Genomic DNA, 13244 nt, shown 5'->3' on the forward strand with positions numbered 1-13244 from the left:
AGGTATCTGTGTTTCCCGTGCCTCCTTCGTCGCAGCATAATGAGTGTGCAAGTACAGCCACAGGGCAAGGCCGAGCCGACGGGGGCAGGAATGACGGATGTGGGCGCCTAAGGGTACGTTCACGCGTCGAGGGCTTGGAAAGGGAGGGCAGCAACCACCATCTGGCCACACGCGTCCAAGGCCAGCCTCTGCACTCGCACTCACCCCGCCAGCATGGCGGACACGCGAGACCCGAGACCGTCTACGGACGAAGGTACGTCTTCCCACCACCTCTGCGACTTCGGTCGCTATGGCTCTCCTGTCGCCTGACGTGCAGCTCGTGGATTCAGAGTCTGCCCCGCTCCTCCAGGATGTCTCTCATCCAGACGACGGACCCGCGACCCAGGAGGAAGAGCCGACCTTCCTTGACCGCCTCTCTGCTATTGTGCAAGAACCATTGTCGCCGTTGACCAAGGTCCTGCTGATTGCTACCCTCATCTTCCTGCTTCTCAGCTCCATCTTCATCGGCCTCTTCGCTGGAGCGCAACACAAACTCAATTCGGGTGCAGGCGGAGGACAGTCTACTGTTACAACCACGTCCACGGCAACTACCACTGCTCAAGTGACGACGACCGCGGTGTCCACCACCACTGTTTTCGTCCCGGCTCCGGTACCGACTGGTCCCCCTGTGGAGGTATGTCGTCTTACGCGTTTGTTGCCTACATCCTGTGTCGAATGCATTCCATTGCAGCCCGTGTGCATCTCGCCCTCGTGCATCAATCTCGCTTCGTCCGTTCTCTCTACCCTCGACGAGTCTGAGGATCCCTGTGAGAACTTCTACGACTTCGCCAGTGAGTTAGCTCTAGTCTCCTTCTTTCCACATCCATGCTCAAACCACGCGTCATGAGATGGCGGGTGGCTCAAGTCGAACCCCATTCCTTCCGACAAGGGCTCGTTCGGCCACTTCGAGGAGATCGCCCTGCAGAACCGACGTCTGCTACAGCAAATCCTATCCGAGGACGCGTCTTCGCACTTCTCCGCAGCATCCGCCCTCATGTCAAACCCCTATGACGAGATGCTTCTCAAGAAGCTGCGCGGCATGTACGATTCCTGCATGGACGAGGACCACCTCGACGACCTCGGCGAGGCTCCTCTCAAAGACGTGACCAACAAAATCCGCCAGCTGTTCCGTGGCAAGACGACCGTTGTCGACGCAGAGCACTCCTCTTCAGAGAAAGAGAGGGATAGACTGACTGCGACCGTAGCATACCTGCATTCTCGCGGTAAGCCTCATGACATTATGTGTGAGATGCGCAGTTTCTCATGCTCCTTCTAGGTATCAGCGCTCTATTCGATTACAGCATTGACGGCGACGCAGGAAACGATCCTAACTTCATGAGCCTCTGGCTCAGTCAGGCCGACCTGGGATTGCCATCCAAGGTGGGCCATACACAGCTCCACACGGTACCACTCACTGACAGGCTCGTAGGAATACTATGAGGAAGAGTCCATTGTGGACCTCTACCGCGATGTGCTTGAGCGCCTTCTTCTCACCCTCGACAATGAGGACGACGAGCTTCTCGGCGCGGACGTTCAGCCCGAGCGGAATCCTGGCCTAGTCGTCCATGAGGAGCGACTCCGGGTTTGGCCTCCCTGGCCATGGCCGCCATGGGGTGACGATGACGATGGTGACAAGCCCGCCAATCGCTCTGAACGCGCCAAGAAGCACTCCAAGGCGATCATCGAGTTTGAGCAGAAGATTGCCAACATCAGCCTTGACCTGGACATTCTTTACCAAGACCCCATCGCGACGTACAATCCGGTGCCGTTCAAGAACGTTAGTGACTCGCTTCCCGAGTTTGACTTCTCGACGTATTTTTCGACTTTCGCCCCACGCAACTTCCCTTCCACGATCATCCTCACCTCTACCACGTACCTCTCCGACCTCTCCAAGGTCCTGAACGATACCGACAAGGATACTTTGGAGGCGTACTTTGTTACTCGGGCTGGATTGGAGTTGTCGCCGTACCTTGGCTTGGATACGGAGGCGTGGAAGGCCGTCCGGAGCCTCCAGGAGGTTCTCGGCGGTATCAAGAAGGGTGCTGTTGGTGACCGCGCCGAGTACTGCATCACTAGGACTGAGTCCGCTCTTGGCTTTGCCTTGGGTCGGTACTTTGTTCGGGAAGCGTTTGGCGGAGCGTCGCGCGAGGTTGCTACGAAAGTGATCACTGGTACGTCTATCTCGTCCCATTGGGTGTTAACCAGAGGCTCAGAGTCCTACAGATGTGATCGAGACGTTCAAGAAGTCGCTCCAGGATATTGACTGGATGGACAAGGAGAGCGCCGCTGCTGCTGCCCGGAAGGTGAGTCTCTACTGCAGGGCCGTGTACATAGCGGTATCTCACCAGAGAATGCCTCTAGGCGGATGCGCTCCATGTCAAGGTCGGCTACCCGCTCTCCCCCAACACGGAGGAGCCGCGCTCCATCGCGAACTGGTATGCGCGCGTCAAGATCAGCTCCGACACGTTCTTCGAGAACATGGTCAGCGCCAGGTAAGATGCTTGTCGGCCTTCGTATCGTAGCTCCATGGTACTGATGCTACCTGTCTTTAGGGTTGCTGACCAGATCCGGACGTGGCTACAGCTTGGAAAGCAGCGCGATCCTGAGGCTTGGGAGATGTTTGCATCTACTGTCAACGCGTACTACAATCCTCCTGCGAACGAGGTTCGCCTATGTCCGCTTTGTTGGACTCCTGGTACTCGTCTGACACCAGTTGCCTAGATTGTCTTCCCTGCTGGTATTCTCCGCCCGCCTTACTTCCACGCCGACTGGTGAGCTCAGGTTTTAGCAGCTGCGTCGATTTTGGCTGAACTGACGCGCGATCTCACAAGGCCTGGTTACATGAACTATGGGTCATTCGGTCACATTGCATCCCATGAGTTGACGGTGCGTCTACACAGCGGAGTACCTTGTGGTTCCTGCCTGACATCTGCTGCCCATTCACAGCACGCCTTCGATTCGGCTGGACGGCTCTACAATCAGGACGGCAAGTTGGAAGAGTGGTGGACAAACAAGACGAGCGAGGGCTTCAAGGTTAGGCAGAAGTGCATCGTCGATCAGTTCTCGAGTGCGTGCAGCCTCCTTTCCTTCACATTGCCTCGCAGCTGATGAAGGATATAGACTACACGATTGATGATGGCAAAGGCGGGGAGATTCACGTCAATGTGAGTCGCGTCATCTTTTGCTTGCATTTTCTTGCTTGTGCTGACGTTGGGTCGAATTTCAGGGTAACCTGTAAGTTGGCGATTTGCACGAAGGTCCTTCATGGACATCTTGCTCAATGGTTGCATGTAGGACTTCGGGCGAAAACATTGGAGACAGCGGCCTCATACAAGCGTTCCGGGCATGGAAAGCGCAGTACACCGAGGAGAAGGAGTTCCTTCTACCTGGCCTCAACTACACTCGGTACGCCAACCGACTTACATATAGTGGCTGGCGCTAACGACATGTTCCTTAGCGAACAATTGTTCTTCATCTCTTTCGCTCGAAGCTGGGCCCAGAACATCAAACCCGCAGCCGCCGTGAGTCGATCGTATGCGTCCGCCACATATTTGACACTGACTGATGCGCTTGTCGCTGGGATCTAGGTTGCGCGCGTACGGACGGACCCGCATTCACCAAACCGCTTCCGTGTCCACGGTACGGTGTCAAACATCCCGGAGTTCGCAGCGGCGTTCAAATGCTCGCCGAAGGCGAAGGTATGTCGCACCTGCTCCGTGAATCCATCCACTGTACATGTCACTAACAGACATCTTATTACAGCTGAACCCTCCACAAGAGGAGAGGTGTATTTTCTGGTAGATGATTATTGTTGGATGGAGGCTTGTAACATACCGACAGAATGGATGGCTATTTATCTCTGTATCACCCCAAAGATGCATCTGAACCGAAGGTAATTAGAGACAAGTGCGATGAATGCACGCTTCTCTACCTCAGTAATCCGCGTAACCTGATTCGATCTGACGAGTGGAGGCCCGAGGGATGGTGTATATTCCCCCTTCCTAATTAGGTAATCTAAGTTTGGAGTGGATGAGAATCGCGGCAAAATCTGACTCAGGCTGTCGTTCCGCTCCTCTGTCAAGGCTATTACCCGGCGTATATCCTCAGAAAAGCTTGCAGAATGGCAGCACGGACAGCAACGATTGAGCGCAAGACGAACGAGACCGAGATTCGCGTCGCGATCAACCTCGACTGCCAGCCTGGCTCGGGGAACAAGCAGGAGATCTCCGTCTCTACGGGGATCGGCTTCCTGGATCACGTACGTCTTGCGTGGTCCTCACTTTCGGCTCGCGTGAAGTAGAAGTGACGATGTGTGGTTATGTACAGATGTACCATGCCCTGGCGAAGCACTCGGGGATGTCGCTGCAGCTCGAGTGCAAGGGCGATCTGCACATAGACGACCACCATTCTGCAGATAAGCCATCTTTTCGACGCATGCGATGTTGTATTGCAGACTGATTCTGTGCTTTGGGTAATGCACAGGACACCGCTATCGCGCTGGGCACGGCGTTCAAACAGGCCCTTGGGGAGGTCCGCGGAATCCGTCGTTACGGCACGGGCTTCGCCCCTCTCGATGAGGTTCGCGGCTTCATTTATCACCTTCAGGATACTATCGCTTAAGACTACTTTGCGTGCAGGCACTTTCGCGGGCAGTCATTGATATTTGCTCGCGTCCGTACTGTGTGTCGGACCTCAAGCTGAAGCGCGAAAAGATCGGGGACCTCTCGACGGAGATGTTCCCGCACATCCTATACTCGTTCGCGATCGCCGCTGGCGTGACGCTGCACGTCGACGTGCTTCGTGGAGAGAACGATCACCACAAGTGGGTGTCTTGTCTTGCAGCACTCTGCACAGACATGAAACTGACTCCTTTTCTCGTAGGGCCGAGTCTGCGTTCAAGGCGCTCGCTCTCGCGATCCGGGAGGCCATCCAGCGCACCGGGGGAGACGACGTGCCCAGCACAAAGGGCGTGCTATAGAGAGCTGCTGTGTACGAAGAAGGGCAGGAAGGTAGCGTGTACAGTAACCAACGCGAGGAGACATCCGATTATGAGATACATTATCTAGTGATACATATAGCGTGGACACAGCAAGGGGATATATCACACCAGCAGACTGATAAGGGGAACAGGGAAGGACGGGAAGTGATCATTTAGTATCGTTCCCCGCCCTCGCAGAGGGTTTCGAGGAAGACCTTTAGATCGTCCTTGTTTATCTCGAGCACGCTTGTGTCGAACGTCCCGTGCCTCGTGCGTGCGTTACAACGCTCCTTTGCGTCGAGGAACGCAAGACCGAACTCGCTGTAATGTCCTTCAGCACTTGACATGCCCAAAGAAGAAGCAGATCACTCACTTCTTACGGAAATCGTCAAAGTCAGCGGCGCCCGTGACGCCGACAACCATGTAGGTCCCCGTCTTCTCATTCAGACACGCGACGACGCACGGCAGGCTCTTGCGCTTATTCCGTGAATAAGCAGGGGTGGTTGCATTCGCGCGATCGCGCAGTGCGTCCACGAGCCAAAGCGCGAGTCGCCCCAGGATCCCTGGGTGAACGAATAGCGGGAGGTCCGGTCCTTGGGCAAGGATCACTACACGATGTCCACGGAGCGTCTTGATGTCCTGCTTGTCAATGATGGATGAACCCTGCCGGATAATGGCGCGGTGCAGTGCCATCGAGAGGGAGATGGCTTCTCGTAGCCGCTCGATGCTGCAAATTTTGTTCATGTGTAGTTCCAGAGAGGAAGGGGGCGGATGGAACTTACTCGCTCAACGCGTCGAACGCGGACCAGAAGTTCTTCACCCACCAATCTACATCGCCGCCTTCGCCGTTAGCCTTCCCTTCCGCTTGCGCACGCACTTGTGCCTTCACGACCTGGGCCAGGATGTCCGGTGGAACATTCTCCCGCTCATCGTCACGGAGCCGTCCCTCGCGCCCACCTTCCCACACCTTCCCACCTCCGAACCACTCGCCGCCATTCCGCGCACCTTCCACCTCCACCTCTATACGGGTGCCCCCCGCGATGTCGAGGAGCGCAGATATTGCCTCGACGGCGTCGCCAGCGGACAAGGGCTGTGAGCGATAGCCATAACACCGCATGAACGATGGGTACGACAATTCCACGAGGCCATACTCAGGCGCAAGCTGGTCGAGCTTCTGGCGTAGTGACATTTTCAAATCCCTCGCCATGTGCGGGTAGGGCTGCTGGGTCTCCGGTATCGAGAAGCCCATCTTGGCGAGGAGACCCGTGAGCCGCTTACGACCACGCTCCTTCCAAATGCCGAGCTTGCTCGCGACATAACTTGAGTGGTACATGGCGTCATAGAGGTTCCAGTGGCGAAACATCATGAATCGAAGTTCGTCGGATGCGTAAATAGAGTTGTCGTCGGCATTTTGCGCCTTAAGGTCGTCGCCGAGCACGGTGGGCGGCGCGGGATTGAGCCGCGCGACTTCATCGTGATATATGGATTGGTATTTGTCGTATTCTTCTCGGGAGATGCGGGAGGTGATGTATTGATATGTGAGGCCAAGTATTGCGTACCTATGCAAGGCATGCTAGGTCAGAAGGACAGCTCAACGCAGGTACGAGAGGGGGTTGTACCATAGAAGGTCACTATCGACTCGCTCAAGGACGGTGGCAAGGATGTACATGGTCCCTGCTGCACTTTGGCCGTGCCATGTACCGGACTCATAGTACTTCATGAGCCGGTGCTCGTGCTGTTCTCGCTCTTCTCGTGATAGTCGATTGGGTTGCTGGTAGTGGGTGAGTAAGTGAAGGTTGGAGCGTATGGGCAAGGCTCACATCAACTTTCCTCCGCTTCCCCCGTCTCCGAGCCCCGTCATCGAGAGACCGTCTCTTCCGCGAGGGAGATGCGGAGTGGCCATCTTCATAGTCTTCCTCATCTTCTTCATAGTCATCTTCTTCGTCGGCTTCCTCGTCAGAATCGAAGTCAGATTCTTCATCAGAATCGACTTCAGGAGCGTACTGCGCATGGGAAACATGAGGACCATCGCAACTAGAGTGTTGTAGATAGACGTACCGTCAACACCTCCCACGCTTTGCGTTCCTCCTGCAAGTGTTCCACACCCCCGTCATCCCAGATTACTATTCGATCGCCGTTCTCGCCAGCACCGAACACACTAGACAAGTTTAGCGGTCTTGACGAGTCGATCACATGGACAGTGAGGGAGGTGGGGAAGTCGCCAAACCACTCGGACGACGGCAGGTCGAGGATAGCACCCATATTGAACATAATGAGCGTGTGCAGCTGCATACTGTGTCACTTAGCATTCGATGGCTCGGTTTGAAGGTACTCACGTCGGTGTAGGTCGTCAACTCATCCCGTATTCTCTCCAGCTCCGCGTGCCCGGAGACAGGTATCACTCTGTGCATAACGTCGTCCTGCTTGAAGAGGTCGGCGAGGATCTTTGAAGCACATAATGAATCCACGTCGGGCGAAACGAGAATGATGACAGAAGACGCGGCGGTCTTTGGGGAGCGGCGGTGTGCGGCGAGAATCTTGGCGTAGGCTTCTGCGTAGGACGGGCGGGACGCCGAAGCGAGGTGGGGTGGTGGTAGGTAGACCATAGGATGTCGTGCGAGCCGTCAAGGTGTCGTCGGAGTGTAGCGACGCGAACAGGAGAATAGTCGAGGCAAGGGAGGGACAGGTGTGCAAGACAGAGCAGCGCGTTTCTTTGCGCGTTCCGGTCAACAACGCGTCGACACGGGCATCCGCACGTGACACGCGTCACCTCGCGTCGGTGGCTGAGACTCAGACGCCTTCCTCCTGCTCACACTGCACTCCGAGTGGTGGATGGTCTAATATATCTGGCGCGTACAAATAATGGCGATAGTACTTATAGCCCCAACCAGCTTGTCCTCTCCCGCACGTCCCTCCTCTTCCCACGGATACCCCAGATGCCCCAGTTCGTCTTCACCATAACCCGAGGATCGAAGTCTGCAACCTCCCACTTCTCACTGAGGAACGCATTCGGCCCGGGTGTGATGACCCAGTCAAATTCGCCCGCGACCTCTGGAGCGGTCGATAACGACTTCACGTCGCGCTCGACGTCTGCAGGCGAGAACCCGGTGACGAAGATCGGGCACTTGCTCGCCAAGAGCAGAGGAAGCACAGGGCCCCACTCTGTTGGAGACGCAACCTGCAGCAACGGCTCCCCAGTTGCCTCATTGACTGAGTTCTGTGATGGGAAACCCAAGCCAGGAGAGAACATGAAAAAGCAGTCGGTGTACGGATCGAATGTCTCCTGGAATTGCGCATGGACGTCCATGTAGTTCGCTTGCATACCCGTGATCGTCAGTTGAGACGTGTACGGCACCGTGTACGAGGGGACGCCGTATTGTTCAATCGAGGATCGCGTGCGCTTCAGACGTGCAATGGGCGCAGGCGTCGGTGGCTCATAGACGTTCGGAACGTAGACAGGCTTCTCCTCTGCGGGTTCAGCTTCGGAAACCGGCTGCTCCTGCGACGCGGATGCTGAAGTTGCTGTCCCTTCCGTATACTGAGATGGCTGTTCAGAAGTTGCGCCATTTGCAGAGGCTGTTTTGTTGGCTGGACCCTTGTTCAGCTCACTTGGAGGCTTTGGCAGCGACACCTGTGGACCGATGAAATAGAGGTGGAACAAGGCGGAGGGGAAGAGCATGCAGAGCTGCTCCCAGACGTGAGGAGGGAGTGACGACTCCGCTCGCGCCCCGAGGATGAATATCCTCATCTGCGGTTTAGTTATGGCTGCCTCCGGAGTCTCGGGAGCACCAGGAGGAACGTGTAGGTTGGTTCGGAGCGCTGGGTCACTAGTTGAGACTTCTATGCTGCATGACACAACTGCGATTTGACCAACCTGCTAGAGAACGACTACCCTCGGGAGTCAAACGCTGGTTGCTTAATGCGAGGTTGCTGTACTGATGCAGCACGGAGCCAATTGTGATCGGGTAGGTCAAAATCTTGCTCGCATGTCTCCGGGACCGCTCCGTGTCCATGGACGGGAATTCTCTGGTGTACCAGAATACGTCCCAGTTTGAGAATGAGATGGCTGCCTCCGAGTCCTGTGGGCCTGCCTCCCCGTCACTGTACGCTCGGCCATTCAACGCAGAATTGGAACGTACCAGGCAAGTCGAACTCGCGCATCTTCCTCCCACTCCTCAGATCATGCTCGTCCTCATTGACCTCCCTCAGCCTCGCGCAATACTTTTGGTGCTCTTGGTCCGCATGCCAGTGCTCCTCCGAGCAATGCGTCGGCCAACCACAGTCCGGACACTCGAACGCGACCGACTTTGGCTGCGTCTGTGTGTGCACATGGACGTCATGGTGCGTACTCGCACAAACAGGGCAGGGCGCGAGCTGTCGGATTGCCTCGCCGCGAGCACGGATAGCAGGAAACGGCGACTGCGAGAACGGGTGGAAGAGATTGTCCTCGGTCAGAATCGGGTTCGTGTCTTTGCCCTTCGCCTGGGACCCCGCGTCTTTTGGCTTGCTCCTGAACCAGCTGAGGAATGTCCGTGTGCTGGTGTAATTGAGTGCAGCGGAACGAGATGACGACGAGGCGAGCGGCGCAAGGCTACGTGTGAGACATGCTGAGGGCCTGCCGCGGACGAGCACAATACGCGCGGCTCTCCGGGGTGCCAGGGAAAGCATGGAGGCCACAGTCAGCGTGGTGGACGTCGAGGACGAGAACGAAGCAGACGGTCAAGTCGAGGCGCGCCGATTTGCCGCGTCGCCGCCGAACGCGCGCCTCTGATATCATACTTGCACACCTCCGTTCGTCCTTGCCTCAGACACTGACCCCCGCTGCACTTGCACGCTCTGTTATGACTTACTAGAGCCCCGGAATGCTTGGTATAAGGACAACATCGCGCTACGCGTCCCTTGTCGCGCGATCCTCACATGCCTCGCGTCCACCACACCTTCCCGCCCTCGGGAGTGTTCTCACCACCCGCACATACGCGTTCTCGCGTTTCGAGAAGTCCAGACCTGGCGTGGGACGCGAGCGACCTCGAGTAAATCCTCTCAATAGACGCGAGCCGGAGGCGGAGAGCTCCCAATTCACTTATGAAGAGCGTCCTTCGGCGGAGGAATCTCCATTATGGGAGCAGAGCGTACGGCCACCCGCAAGCAATCCTGAAGACGGCTTGAGGAGGCTACTCATGCAACACGACAGCCTGGTTGTGACACGGTGCGCTCAATCAATCTCGTGTCGGTATCACAGGAGATACGAATGCATGCAGACAGATCGAGATGTTGAACATCTTCATTGGATTGGAGCAAACGAACCGCTACGCCATCAGTGAGTATGCAAGCTACGTATATACAGCATGTCGTGCTCAGAGCCTACTTCTATAGCCAATGAAGCAGGTGAGACTCTTGGTTATATCGCAGAAGAGCCGCGCGGGTTCCTCGCAGCCTTCTCGCGGCAGATATTCCGCACCCATCGGCCATTCCGTGCCATCGTCATGGACACCGAAGGGTCGCCGATCCTCTGGGTGTGTCTTGACTCTGCACCATCGCCGCCATTGCTTACCGTGCACATCTAGCTTCGGCGACCGTTCGCGTTCATCAACTCTCGCATGTACGTGCAGCGCCTCAAGGACTTCTCGGAGTATACTCCCGAGGGCAATCCGGTTCTTGACACCTTCGCGGAAGTACAACAGCGATGGCACCTCTGGCGTCGACGGTACGATCTCTTCCTTAGGGAAACACCTCACCGGATATTGTCCACGGTCGACGAACCGCAACCTGAGCCCGAGCCCGAGATGTTCCGCCAGTTCGCTCGGATAGACAATGGTTTCCTAGCGTGGCACTTTACCCTCAGAGACGCCACGGGCCAGGCTATCGCCAACGTGAACCGTGCTTTCCGTGGGTTCGGCCGTGAGGTAGGTCTATCATTGGCATGGGATGTATGGACAACAAAGCTGATGAGAGCGTGTTAGCTATTCACTGATACAGGTACGCGGCTTAAAGGCCTTCCGTATGTATGTCATGACCAACTGAAAATTCTATGCAGGCCAATATTTCATCAACTTCGATGGGAAGGAGCCGCACGAAACCGACGAACTGGCGCAGAGACCCCGTCTGATACGCAAGCTGAGCTTGGAGGAGCGAGCTGTGAGTGCTGCATAGAACATTCCCCGTGTCGCGTTTTCATTGACGTAACCTCGTTAGCTCATTCTGGCGACAGCTGGTGAGTACTGACGATGCCCTTTACCAAAGAGATGTACTGACAGACGACGTAGTCAATATCGACTTCGACTATTTCTCAAGGCATTCTGAGGGAGGGTATGTGCGTTGTGCTCTCATCGTAATATCAGCTAATGTTGGATTAGGGGCGGAGGTCTATTCTTCCTGAGTACCGTAGAGTAGCACGCATGTCTGCGAATCTCCTCAAGTACAATACATTTGAGTGTGTCAAGTGCATACATAGTTCCTTCTGGTAGAGTCCATTCGGTCATGTGTTGGAAGCGGGAGTGTGCATTGATGCAGCGTCCCCGACGAAGGGCCCTCTTCCCTCGGCCTTGATATCCATGACCTTCCAAAGTCCGCATCCTTGGCCATCGTTCTGCGCCCCAGCATAACACGTCCACCAGTATTTCGCTACCGTGCTCCGTTTTCCTGCTGATTCTTCAGTAGAGCGATCGACGTCACCTTCACGTTTCTGATCGAGGCTGCCTGATGGGGGTAGGTCTTCGTAGCGATTCTTCATATCTGGCCGTAGAATGCACGGTACGTCGCATCGACATCGTGGCGTCGTCTGCGCTCGGAAATCTGGTCGGTAGAATCGGAAGGTGATGTTGATACGTGCGTTCGATGTTTCCGAGAGTTTCGCGATGTCATCGGGTCCGGCGAGATCTGATGGGGGAGGATACGGTGGATGGAACATGTCGATCGTGTTTTGCGCCGGTACACAGTGCTTGAACACCTCCTGTGTCGAGGCATGCATGATGATGAGCTGTGGTATCCGGTTAGAGGTAGATGATCAGGAGACAATCCACCAGGCAACATACTGAGTTATGTCGTAGCGGTATGTTGAAGGTACGAGCAGCCCGTTTGTCCTTCTCATCTGTAGGAACGACTTCCCGCAGACGAAAGATACGGTTCACGCCCAGGCTGAGACTCGCAATCGTCGGGTAAGGCCCCAGATATGTCAATTGATCAGAGTGGAAGCCAACACTCTCTTTCGCGCCCTCGTAGCAGTTGGAAGCCGCGACGTTTGCGCGCCATAATTCAGGCTCTTCGCCATCTTTCACGGGGTAACCTCCCCACTCGAGTGGGAACCGCTCCCGTCTCCGCATCTCCTCGTTCACGACGCGTTCAATGATCTTGCATGCCTCCTCCATGGGCTCAGGGAAGGGTGCGGGAGGGTCTGTCGGACGACCGTTATACCTATATCCAAGAGTTCAAAGTTGCAGACGGATATCCGCAGCACAATTTACGCACCAGTACTGGGCAGCTTCGTGCATATCTTTGTTCTCATATGCGTCTCGCCTGACGTAGAAGGATGTCCGGTGAGGACTCTCGACGACTCGATCAAACAGCCACCACTTGTTACGCTTCCAATTGCGACTCAGATGTAGCATGGTGTAGAATAGCCTAGGAGTGCGTAGATAGGTGAGACTGTTCCTGCCCCCGACGACCTTCGCCCCTACCTGCAGGCAAGCTCGGGCGGGAGTGCGGAGCTGTGTAGAGTACAGGGAGTATGCTCGGCAACGTGCTCTGGTGTGATGAGAGTAAGTGGAGGATGACGTAGAATCTGAGGTTTGGAGGGTTCGCCGGTCGAGTTGGGCGGCCGTAGGAGAGCCATGAACTCCCTAGTGGTGACATTCTTGACTTTGGAAGGTGGCTTCTTCGGAGAATCGGATGGCACTGTACTAGGACTTTCTTCTCGTGGACGTGTCGAAGACGATGAAACGCTCCTGGAACCGGGCTTGAGGTTCTCACGCGCGTTCTTCGTCTCAGAACGAGGTGTAGATGACTTCGTGGTGTTTGCAATCATTGAGGACGACGTATCATGACTCTGCAACCACCCTTCCAGTCCATACTGCGACGAAACCTTGCGTTTTTTGCGGGGAGGTTCAGAACGTAGACCCCGGGCAGCCTTCTCGACATCGCCTTGAGACTTCACGAGAGCGTCCAGCAGCACTGGCTGCTCAAACTCGATGGGATGCAGCAGACTAGAGAGCATTGCGAGTAGAACTTCGGT

General features: G+C 55.8%; 6 protein-coding genes across 6 annotated transcripts; 3 read left to right on the forward strand and 3 right to left on the reverse strand.

The window, feature by feature from the left end:
• The first annotated feature begins 175 nt into the window (after positions 1-175).
• Positions 176-3949, forward strand: L226DRAFT_500529 (Metalloprotease). Its single transcript, XM_067677773.1, has 18 exons — positions 176-253; positions 330-673; positions 731-830; positions 888-1262; positions 1316-1419; positions 1469-2210; positions 2263-2342; positions 2401-2531; positions 2592-2703; positions 2761-2810; positions 2871-2925; positions 2986-3106; positions 3160-3203; positions 3266-3273; positions 3334-3444; positions 3497-3560; positions 3627-3737; positions 3802-3949. The coding sequence occupies exons 1-18, from the start codon at positions 214-216 to the stop codon at positions 3838-3840; spliced, it is 2631 nt and encodes an 876-aa protein (XP_067540799.1). The 5' UTR covers positions 176-213; the 3' UTR covers positions 3841-3949.
• Positions 3950-4110: 161 nt separating this feature from the next.
• Positions 4111-5212, forward strand: L226DRAFT_609163 (IGPD-domain-containing protein). Its single transcript, XM_067686033.1, has 5 exons — positions 4111-4297; positions 4366-4453; positions 4520-4617; positions 4677-4861; positions 4921-5212. The coding sequence occupies exons 1-5, from the start codon at positions 4160-4162 to the stop codon at positions 5015-5017; spliced, it is 606 nt and encodes a 201-aa protein (XP_067540800.1). The 5' UTR covers positions 4111-4159; the 3' UTR covers positions 5018-5212.
• L226DRAFT_194538 (CDC45-like protein) lies at positions 4921-7741 on the reverse strand. Its single transcript, XM_067672785.1, has 7 exons — positions 7354-7741; positions 7076-7303; positions 6838-7020; positions 6637-6788; positions 5800-6576; positions 5391-5744; positions 4921-5338 (listed from the first exon to the last, which is right to left on the reverse strand). Exons 1-7 carry the CDS (start codon positions 7621-7623, stop codon positions 5191-5193), a joined length of 2112 nt encoding a protein of 703 aa, XP_067540801.1. The 5' UTR covers positions 7624-7741; the 3' UTR covers positions 4921-5190.
• An 86-nt stretch (positions 7742-7827) lies between these two features.
• Positions 7828-9744, reverse strand: L226DRAFT_478810 (uncharacterized protein). The gene is made up of 3 exons (XM_067676813.1): positions 9157-9744; positions 8892-9104; positions 7828-8836 (listed from the first exon to the last, which is right to left on the reverse strand). Exons 1-3 carry the CDS (start codon positions 9683-9685, stop codon positions 7893-7895), a joined length of 1686 nt encoding a protein of 561 aa, XP_067540802.1. The 5' UTR covers positions 9686-9744; the 3' UTR covers positions 7828-7892.
• A 135-nt stretch (positions 9745-9879) lies between these two features.
• On the forward strand, positions 9880-11469 carry L226DRAFT_500535 (Scramblase-domain-containing protein; the record flags this gene model as incomplete). The annotated part of the gene is made up of 10 exons (XM_067677774.1): positions 9880-10047; positions 10084-10223; positions 10276-10334; positions 10391-10530; positions 10582-10920; positions 10978-10993; positions 11052-11152; positions 11210-11228; positions 11281-11323; positions 11371-11469. The coding sequence occupies 10 exons, from the start codon at positions 9880-9882 to the stop codon at positions 11405-11407; spliced, it is 1062 nt and encodes a 353-aa protein (XP_067540803.1). The 3' UTR covers positions 11408-11469.
• Positions 11361-12717, reverse strand: L226DRAFT_530405 (uncharacterized protein). Its single transcript, XM_067679853.1, has 3 exons — positions 12482-12717; positions 12049-12427; positions 11361-11993 (listed from the first exon to the last, which is right to left on the reverse strand). The coding sequence occupies exons 1-3, from the start codon at positions 12619-12621 to the stop codon at positions 11493-11495; spliced, it is 1020 nt and encodes a 339-aa protein (XP_067540804.1). The 5' UTR covers positions 12622-12717; the 3' UTR covers positions 11361-11492.
• Between the last annotated feature and the right edge of the window lie 527 nt (positions 12718-13244).

The sequence above is a fragment of the Lentinus tigrinus genome (assembly GCF_003813185.1).
Source record: "Lentinus tigrinus ALCF2SS1-7 unplaced genomic scaffold L226scaffold_3, whole genome shotgun sequence".
In the NCBI taxonomy this organism is placed as follows: domain Eukaryota; kingdom Fungi; phylum Basidiomycota; class Agaricomycetes; order Polyporales; family Polyporaceae; genus Lentinus; species Lentinus tigrinus.

Excerpts from the sequence above, each read along its gene's own strand:
- L226DRAFT_500529 (XM_067677773.1), top strand. The coding sequence starts at position 214 with ATGGCGGACACGCGAGACCCGAGACCGTCTACGGACGAAG. Across the intron at positions 2,532-2,591 it reads GAGAACATGGTCAGCGCCAG|GGTTGCTGACCAGATCCGGA; the intron begins GTAAGATGCTTG and ends ACCTGTCTTTAG. Across the intron at positions 3,561-3,626 it reads ACATCAAACCCGCAGCCGCC|GTTGCGCGCGTACGGACGGA; the intron begins GTGAGTCGATCG and ends GCTGGGATCTAG.
- L226DRAFT_609163 (XM_067686033.1), top strand. The coding sequence starts at position 4,160 with ATGGCAGCACGGACAGCAACGATTGAGCGCAAGACGAACGAGACCGAG. Across the intron at positions 4,454-4,519 it reads AGACGACCACCATTCTGCAG|AGGACACCGCTATCGCGCTG; the intron begins ATAAGCCATCTT and ends TGGGTAATGCAC. Across the intron at positions 4,862-4,920 it reads GGAGAGAACGATCACCACAA|GGCCGAGTCTGCGTTCAAGG; the intron begins GTGGGTGTCTTG and ends CTTTTCTCGTAG.
- L226DRAFT_194538 (XM_067672785.1), bottom strand. The coding sequence starts at position 7,623 with ATGGTCTACCTACCACCACCCCACCTCGCTTCGGCGTCCCGCCCGTCC. Across the intron at positions 7,021-7,075 it reads AAGCGTGGGAGGTGTTGACG|TACGCTCCTGAAGTCGATTC; the intron begins GTACGTCTATCT and ends TCCCATGCGCAG. Across the intron at positions 5,745-5,799 it reads GCGTTCGACGCGTTGAGCGA|CATCGAGCGGCTACGAGAAG; the intron begins GTAAGTTCCATC and ends CAAAATTTGCAG.
- L226DRAFT_478810 (XM_067676813.1), bottom strand. The coding sequence starts at position 9,685 with ATGCTTTCCCTGGCACCCCGGAGAGCCGCGCGTATTGTGCTCGTCCGC. Across the intron at positions 9,105-9,156 it reads GCGCGAGTTCGACTTGCCTG|GCCCACAGGACTCGGAGGCA; the intron begins GTACGTTCCAAT and ends ACGGGGAGGCAG. Across the intron at positions 8,837-8,891 it reads GGGTAGTCGTTCTCTAGCAG|CGCTCCGAACCAACCTACAC; the intron begins GTTGGTCAAATC and ends CTAGTGACCCAG.
- L226DRAFT_530405 (XM_067679853.1), bottom strand. The coding sequence starts at position 12,621 with ATGCTACATCTGAGTCGCAATTGGAAGCGTAACAAGTGGTGGCTGTTT. Across the intron at positions 12,428-12,481 it reads CACGAAGCTGCCCAGTACTG|GTATAACGGTCGTCCGACAG; the intron begins GTGCGTAAATTG and ends TCTTGGATATAG. Across the intron at positions 11,994-12,048 it reads TACCGCTACGACATAACTCA|CTCATCATCATGCATGCCTC; the intron begins GTATGTTGCCTG and ends CGGATACCACAG.